Source organism: Alosa sapidissima, chromosome 3, assembly GCF_018492685.1.
Source record: "Alosa sapidissima isolate fAloSap1 chromosome 3, fAloSap1.pri, whole genome shotgun sequence".
Taxonomy (NCBI): domain Eukaryota; kingdom Metazoa; phylum Chordata; class Actinopteri; order Clupeiformes; family Clupeidae; genus Alosa; species Alosa sapidissima.
Window position 1 is genome coordinate 17,717,662 of NC_055959.1, and position 8,817 is coordinate 17,726,478.

Here is an 8,817-nt window from a genome sequence, read left to right on the forward strand (position 1 = left end):
CCAATTTACATCAGCCGAGTTCACAGAGTTCCTGGCCATTCGGTCAATCGAGCACATCCGAACAGCCGTGTATCACCCAGCGAGTAATGGGGGAGTGGAAAGACTCAATCAAATGCTCAAAAATGGACTCAGAGCCTGCCTGGAAGAGGGGAAAACATTTGACGATGCGCTCAGCCAAACCCTGCTGACCATCCGGGCGTCCAAGCATTCCACCACGGGGGTGTCACGTGCGCTGCTCATGATCGGACGAGAGCTAAGGCAGCCCCTGGATTGTTTGAGAGCTGAGCCTGCCCCTGTACAAGTGAGCCCAGGGCTCGAGACAGCCAAAGCTTCACAGGCAAGGATGAAAGGGAGGTTCGATGTCGCTCACAGAGTACGGCGCTCCTCACTGTGTGCAGGGGATTAGGTTAGGATCAATCGGCAGAACAAACTACGATCATACTGGTCAGAGCCACTCCAGGTGTCTGAGCAGCTAGCTCAAAAACTAACAAAGTCTGCTAAAGTAGGCCTAAACCATTGAATGATTCCTAAACCATTCTGTTAAGCGAAATGTGGCCGTTAAGATTTGTAAGTGGCTGCAAATAGGAATAATGACTCAAAGATAACCAAATATTTCTTCATTAGGGCAAGGCAGGCATATTTCTCTTTTACTGTAAACATATATACAAGTTCAACTAAATTTAAGTAAATTCGGATTTTCGTGACAAATTGGCCGCAGATAGAAAATGCTCTCTCCGCCTCCACGGATGTAGCCTGAATAGTACTAAAGCTTCAAACAACTGTTGCGAGTGTAGTGGTCTCCAGTTGGTGGCCTCGAACAGGGCCTACGGTAGGCCTAAAGCACTGTCGCCTGCATCAATGTTACAGCATGACAACAATAGACGTGCACTCCTTGCGTTTTTTATTTTATTTTATTTTCCGTTCCCCGTCATAACCTTTCCCAAGAATTGCATTCTGCATTCGCTCCGCGGCCCTTTATCGGCTATAACTGCACTATGTAAGTTTGCCAGATCGGGTAGCGGATCTGTTGTTCGAAGGAATGAGAGATAAGAAACTACAAATTGACTTGCTTCTAATGTCGCAATCAGACATGTGGACTCGAGTCACATGACTTGGACTCGAGTCAGACTCGAGTAATGATTTTAATGACTTCAGACTTGACTTGATAAAATTCGGCATGACTTGCGACTCGACTTGGACTTGAATACTATTCACTCGAGACTTGACTCGGACTTTGCCTCTTTGACTTGTGATGACTTGACATGTCTTGAATCAAAAACTACATTTCCTGATCGTGGACCAGTCACCCCAGAGACGCTTTCCCACCGCGACTAAAAAAATAAATAAATAAATAGCGGAGACAAGGAGCCAGAGCACAGTTCAGTGCTGCCGCTACCCCGACACACGTTACACACTGTGTGTAGGGCACCAAAAGACAGAGGAAGGACCAACATTTAGCCAATCACTAGTAGCTTTAATGCAAACTGATTTGCACTTTTGTTAGAGAACGTTTCATGTCAAAATGCACCAACAGCATGTTACATAAAGATGATACTTTTCGAGTCCTCTCCATTAAGATCCAACTTGAACTTATGCTAGCCTACTGCATTTATTTGAGAACGCATCTAAGCACGCACGAGAGGGAGAGAAAACTAGTAGGTTCCAGCTGGCTTGTCATTGTTAATGATGATTGATTTCTTGTTTTAAATATAAGAAACGTATAAAAGGAAATCGTGAAGTCAACAAATATGAGATCAGAGGAGATTGCGAATTTATCCGGTTCTCACTATAGCCTACTGTTATAAACTATGAGATCCAGGTATGACATACTAGCTGCACTCACTGTGATTTGGAAAGTGAACAAGAATATGAAGAGTTGTCTTTGCCTTTGTGTAATGGAACTGGTGAGTCTTGAAGTATTCTATAATTTATTTACATGAAGCATGTGATATGCCGATTGAAACGCATTCCACTCAGCTACTGTAGCGAGGTGGCTACTGGCTACCAGGCTCATAATTCACTTTTAATTGCAAACAGAAAATGTCAAGCAAGCATCATGTCATACATGCTTCTTTTTCCAAAGGAATGAAAGCTATTTGTGCCAACTTAATATCATGCTTATCATTGTTAATATTGTGCTATACATGTGGCACAAATGTTTGAGTTTGAGGACTAGCCATAGGCTATAATTGAATGGAGCTGGTAAAATAACATTATTATGAGAATGTGTGGACAGTGGCACACAATGGGCTTAAAGTGACAGTGCACAATTTACAAATGAGATAAATAGCATCAAATGTGTAGTATTTCTTAAGAAATTAATACTTTAAAACAAAATTACTGTCATTATTATCTTTTAAATAATATAAAAGTGTTGACCTTGGCTTCCCTTATGAGTCGCCACTGGCAGACAGCCTAATAAATTGTTTGCAGGCAAATCCTAGCGCAGTGAACTGCCATCAGTCAAATTATTACTCATCCTTACAGTGGGCTCCGCAATTTGGAAAAACAATATATATACATTTGCAGCTGTGCTGAGTGTCATGTAGCTATCCGTTTTGTACAGATTACTCAGGTATGCACATGTGTATATTACACAGGTATGTCGTATGTCATATGTCGTAAAAGATTACAAGACAGAAACATTGAACATATTTTAATCTGTATTTATAAAAAAAATACTGTGGATTAGATGGAAGTGCTAAAATTATGATCGATAGTCTAATAATGGCATTATTAAGTGAAGAGTACCTGATGACTTGTTCAGGACTTGAAAGAGATTGGGACTTGGACTTGGACTCGACTTGGCTTTGATGGGACTTGGACTTGGTCTCGACTTGGCTTTGATGGGACTTGGACTTGGACTCGACTTGGCTTTGATGGGACTTGGACTTGGACTCGACTTGGCTTTGATGGGACTTGGACTTGGACTCGACTTGCCCTTCTCTGCCTTTACTTGGGACTTGACTTGGACTTCACTGCTAAGACTTGGGACTTACTTGTGACTTGCACTAACAGTGACTTGGTCCCACCTCTGGTCGCAATACATCATACTTTCATAAAATCACGCAAAATAGTCTACCTTGTCTGTGGAAATCGTTATTTCCAAATAGCGTGCGTGCGACAGAGGAAAAGTGCTTTGGTGTTGCTTTAATGCACATTAGAAATGGTGTCAGTCACACACACACACACACACACACTACAATACAATACAAAATCAGTCAGCCCAGGCTTATGCAATGGAGTCACCACAATAATTTTTTTCAACATTCTTAGTCACACATACCTCTCCCTTAGCTTTTGTCTCACTCACTCACACACACACACACACTCTCTCTCTCTCTCTCTCTCTCTCTCTCTCTCTCTCTCTCTGTGTCTCTATCTCATTCTATAAATGTCTATCTGCTTTTGACTCTGAATCTTATTACCATTACTGAGACGACCAAACATTTCCATCTGCAAACTCTACCTTTGCTCCACCTCCCACGTCTGTCTTTGTGTGACTCACTCGTCAGGTTTCAAGCATTTTGAGAAAATCTTAGAGACCCTTACAATCGTCAGTCAGATGTTCAATATAGCATAAGTAGTATAACTGCTGCTACAAGGATTGTATCAAGGTAAGAGTTTCAGTTCAACACACAAAATAGCCCAGTAGAAGAGGCTTGTGATTGTTTTGCATTCTTGACTTCAGGTTTGTCACAAAGAAAGTGATTATCACTTGGCTGGTCAAAACTGAATGTTTCAGCTGTTTACTTCAATACAAGTTAAATGCACGTTTAAAGGCACTTTAGTCACTTTTATGTTTTTCTGATCGTGAGCACAATGAATTGTTACAGCTATGTAACCTAAACATCCATTTAGCTACTGCTAACAATGACCTTTTCAGGATATAATCAAAATACACTTCTGCTTGGGTAATTTCCTCATTATACAGCAGAGTGATTATTGCCATTAAGCATGTTATATTTGTAAATCTATAGAGTAGTTGTAAAAGTGTGCACATCCCCACCGGTGAGGTGCCGGGCAAATGGAACTAGAACTCAAAAGAAAGTAGTGTGGTAGTGCGGGCATTTCATTCCTTTTGATATTTGTAAATCTATTCAGTAAAAATATCAGTTTCTAATGTCTTACAAATTCCTGACAAGACACTTCCATGTGTGAATCATAATGTATATTTCTGCATGGCATACTTTACGCTCAAGTATTCAAAAAAATCAAAGCAATGGTTATGGAAGAAAACAGGTGACCTAAAGGCAAGTTTACAAAGTACTAAAATGAAAAGATTTAACAGAATAGCATGTGGTTTAGAAACACTTCACTTTCTGTTTCCTTTTCTGTGGTGCTATCTGTGGTAGATTAAACATGAACATGTGGTAGATTAAACATGAAAAAGCTTACAAAATGACTGTACTGTAATATTTACAATTCAAAGCCTTGAACACATTATTGCAACAATATTGTCTTACATATTTTTTGCGCATCCACTAATCAGCAGTGCTTCAGTATTGTTTTGTCTTTGTAATGCAACAATCTCTGTTTTTTTCTTCAGTTCTTTTTTTTTTTGAGGGAGACAGACGAGGGCGTTGCATTTTAGGCCGCGAGTAGAGCATTGTTCTGAGTTTCACACAGCTGTAAAGTGAGGTAATGTCTGGTCCTGTCGTGTTTTTTATTTGAAAGTTTGATATTACAGCCATCGATACAGTATGTTAACTAGCTGAAATTGTTTATGGTGCAGAGCCCAAACTGTGTATGAATGCTTTTTTTGAGCCCATATACAGAACTGAAAGCTACAGGACCATGAAAAGCAATACACTTACTTTGTCCAAGTGTATGTTATTAGAATCATGGACTGCTAATCAAGCTTTGCTCCTTTCTTAAATATAGCTCTAGGCCAGGTGACCATGCATTTTCCCACCATTACCTTTGTGGTAGCTGTCTATCTGGCCCTCATACCCCAAACTACCCAGTCATGCACCAGAGGCTCCCCTCGCGAGTGCAAAGAGGCCGAGTTTGCCCCAGGATCCAACCTGGCCGGTGAAGGCTTCGACATCACCAAGATGCAGCGCAAGGGAGCCTTTGTCATCGACATGAACCTATGGAGACGTGAAAACAACACCTGCATGCTGTGCAGGAACCCGTATCAAGAGGGCAAGATGCAGAAAGTCCCAGCAGCTGTGGTGGACTGGAGACCCAATCAGAAATGCAGCATGAAGGTGGCCAGCTCACTGTACCAGTCCAGTGAGTCCCTGGTCAGTTCCAGTGCGTCCAGTGTGGAGAACAACTGGAAAGCTAATTTAGAAATAGATGCCAAAAGGGGGGATGGCTCATTGATGCTGGCAGGGACCCAGTCAAAATTGGCTGAGTACTCAATGGAAAAAACGAAGAGAGACAAGTTTACCTTCTTAAGCCATAAAATGGTCTGTAGTTACTACAGGTATGGCAAGGCCTTTTGGGATCTTTGTAATGTAATATGTGTTACTGCATAGTTAAATACTGAACTGTACAGTATGGTTTAGGTGTTTGTGTGACAGAGATAGCCCAGCCAATGTAACTAAATAAACCCACCTAGAAGACACAGCATTTGGTTGTTGTGGTTTAAAATTAGTTTATGTTGACGTGTAATGTCTAATACCAATATTTGATACACAATGTAGAGAGAAAATATAGGCCTATTAGACCTGTTTTTACCTCAAATATTTTATAGGCCTAGACTCTATTTGACCTGTTTTGACCAAGAATGTACTAGACTCTTTTTTTAACTGTTTTTGACCTGTTACTCACTCTCCATTTTCCAATGTATAGCTACAGGGTTTCCAACCATCACACCCTTCATCCAGAGTTTCAGCGTGCCATTAATCAACTTCCAAAGAAATACACCAGTGAGAACAAGCAACGCTTCTACAAGCTTATCAACAACTTTGGGACACATTTTATGACTAAGGTAAATGGTACAGTAACCAGTGGGTACAGAAGTGGGTACACCAGTTGTGCCATATGTAACTGACATTCAGAGATATGCTAGTGACAGATTCTAGGCCCTTGGGTTTTGCACACTATATCGTTTACACTTTCCCTATGTTTGCCTTCAGGTGACTCTGGGCGGGATGGTACAGTCAGTGACCAGCATCAGGCAGTGCATGGCCTCTTTACAGGGCCTGAGCTCAGAAGAGATCAAGATGTGTCTCGACGTGGAGGCCGCAGCCAGTGTTGGAGACAAAGTCAAGACAGGGGCAGAGACAAAGCACTGTGAGGAGGCAAAGGACAAGACTGAGGGCAAGAACAGCTTCTCCAGCAGCTTCAGTGACAGGTGAGCTAAGGGATTACACTTGAGGATACACCTGTTTTGTGTATGCTGTTCTTTCCAGGTTTCTTCTTTGTTTTCTTAGTAGTAGGGTTTGGACCTCACCTAAGGCTATGTTAAAGCCCTTTCACTAGACTTAAGATGTTACTGGGGCACATGCCCCCCCCCCTCCCCCAATCAGAAAAATTGCTTATTCTTAAGTTAAAATGCATCAGTCTGCTGCACTTTTGGGCGAATTCTCCCATGTGCATAGGGTGCGTATATGTAAAAAAAAAGTGCGCTCTTTAGCCTGCCCTTTGGGGAGCAACCCCAAAATCTTGGCTTTTCTTATGTGTACAACTCTTGTGCACATTCTGCCAAGTGATTCAAGCTTTGCAGCTACGCGTTCCCTGTGAGATTTTTACTGGGGCACAGCTTATAAATACTGGGGCACGTGCTCCAGTAAAAAGGGTCTAGTGACGCCCTGTAAATTGTTAATAGCAGTATGATTATCATCATGATTAAACACTGAATTAAATGTTGTTGTTTTTTCTCATTCATCCTGACAGGCTCACAGAGATTTTTGGTGGCCACACCACTGAGCCTGAGCTCCTCTTCTCTGCAGACAAAGACCCGGCCGCCTACAAGGAGTGGCTCTCCTCCCTGCCACTCAAACCAGACGTGATCTCCTATTCACTGGATCCCCTCCATGAGTTGCTGAGCCCCAAGCTTCCAGTGCGAAAAGAATTACGCAAAGCAATTAAGCATTACATTTTAGAGAGTGGACTCTGGCAGAACTGCTCTGAGCCCTGCAAGTCTGGTGTCAAAAGAAACCCAAAGGAGTCCTGTGTCTGCAGTTGCCAGGGTGATCCTGGTGTAGGTACTGACTGTTGTCCTGTTAAACGCGGTCTCGCTCGGGTGATTATCACTGCAGTCAGGGCCTCTGGGTTGTGGGGTGACACCACCACAGCTACAGATGCTTATGTGAAAGTCTTCAACTCTCAGAACATGCAACTGGCACGAACCCCTGTGATTTGGAACAACAACTCACCTCAGTGGAACATGGCCTTTGACCTTGGTGATGTCATTCTCTCTCAGACCAGCATGGTGAAGTTCGAGGTGTGGGATGAGGACAGCAAGTGGGATGACGACCTGCTCGGAACTTGCACAGTGAACCTCAAGGAAGGAACAAAGGAGGATGTGTGTAGCCTGAACCACGGAATGTTCTTCTACAAACTCCAGGTGGTCTGTGGTCCAAGCCTGAGTGGCCCATCCTGCTCTGAGTACGTGAGCTCTCCCATGAACGGTCACCTGGAGAGGCTGTACGCGTCTCGTCATGCCCGACCCATACCGAAGGACATGCTCGTGAAGATGGGAGTGTTTGGGGATGAACACCCTTTGCATGCCAATCTGACTGAACCAAACTGAAATGTTCTTTTTTACTCCCTCAGAAAACTATTGATTTACTACTCCGCAAGAATAATATACATCTGTCCTTTTCGCTTTTTCGTCATTCTTTTTTTTTTCAAAGAAATATTTAGTCTACGATATCCTATTATTAGATTTACATTACACTCATTTACAAACTCAACATGGTTGCAGCCCCGCATAGCTGATATGGAATATAAAGTTTGTGTCCCTAGGTGGGCATGTACCTTTCTGTTAGCCCCTCCTGAAGTGGGGATATTTTATCAACAGACGCGCTGCAACTAGCAAATGACTTATCTCAAGAACAGCTGAAGCTAGTATTTTGAAATTTGGCATGCTTGTACTTAACTAAATTCATTCATAAAGTACCACTTGCCTTCGCTCAATGGTCATATTCAGTATGTATGTCTAGTTACATTCATTTTAGTTAGTTTTAGTTTAGTTACATTATTCGTTTGGCAGATGCTTTTATCCAAACCGACTTGCTATACTCAAGCTATTACATGTCAGCAGGCACAAAGTACTAATTCCTGTCACTCTAACAAAGTCCAAAAGAGAGCAGATATAAAAAGTACACGGTAGTGCACCAGTGTTAGAGGTATGACAAAAGAAGGGGATCTCAGAGACTAAATGAGTCTCCATGAGATTTGTGAAGATAGAGACGGATACCCCTGTTCTCTTAGCGTTTCATAGCTTGTTTCATCATTGAAGAATCAAAAATGTTAACAATCTTGACTGATAAGCACCTGTGAAGGGATGAAATGGCTAGATGTTTTTCACACAGTTGGTGAGAAAGCATAACTTTGTGTGATGGAATTTAGTTAATGGAATGCAGTCAGTAAACAAAATGTAACCATTAGTGTATGATATGGTATAAGTGATTGCATATGGTAGTGAAATATTCTAAAACCACTTTTATCTGTTTTTAAACTATGTTGTGTGTTTATGCTTTTTATACAATATTATAAATACATTATCCTGGTAAAATAAGAATCTGTCATACTGTATGTTCACTGAGGTTTTCCCACTCAAAAGTACCTAATGACTTTTGTTAAAGGAGAAATCCAATGATTTTTCACATAGATCTCCATTTCTCACTGAGTAGGCCT

At 41.8% G+C, this 8,817-nt stretch overlaps 1 protein-coding gene across 3 annotated transcripts; it reads left to right on the top strand.

Moving 5' to 3' along the window:
• The first annotated feature begins 3,174 nt into the window (after positions 1 to 3,174).
• On the top strand, positions 3,175 to 8,817 carry LOC121704792 (perforin-1-like). 3 transcript variants are annotated; one of them, XM_042085277.1, is made up of 5 exons: positions 3,175 to 3,617; positions 4,885 to 5,434; positions 5,803 to 5,941; positions 6,090 to 6,307; positions 6,850 to 8,817. In XM_042085277.1, exons 2-5 carry the CDS (start codon positions 4,902 to 4,904, stop codon positions 7,706 to 7,708), a joined length of 1,749 nt encoding a protein of 582 aa, XP_041941211.1. In that variant the 5' UTR covers positions 3,175 to 3,617; positions 4,885 to 4,901; the 3' UTR covers positions 7,709 to 8,817. The 3 variants fall into 3 exon arrangements, with proteins under 3 accessions (XP_041941211.1, XP_041941213.1, XP_041941212.1); XM_042085279.1 differs by lacking the exon at positions 3,175 to 3,617 and adding an exon at positions 3,624 to 4,641; XM_042085278.1 differs by lacking the exon at positions 3,175 to 3,617 and having other exon boundaries at positions 3,624 to 5,434.

What these genes read in the sequence shown, in the direction of transcription:
- LOC121704792 (XM_042085277.1), top strand. Translation starts at nt 4,902, where the DNA reads ATGCATTTTCCCACCATTACCTTTGTGGTAGCTGTCTATCTGGCCCTC. An exon ending in ATGGTCTGTAGTTACTACAG is followed by an intron (nt 5,435 to 5,802) that starts GTATGGCAAGGC and finishes TCCAATGTATAG; the next exon opens with CTACAGGGTTTCCAACCATC. An exon ending in GGACACATTTTATGACTAAG is followed by an intron (nt 5,942 to 6,089) that starts GTAAATGGTACA and finishes GTTTGCCTTCAG; the next exon opens with GTGACTCTGGGCGGGATGGT.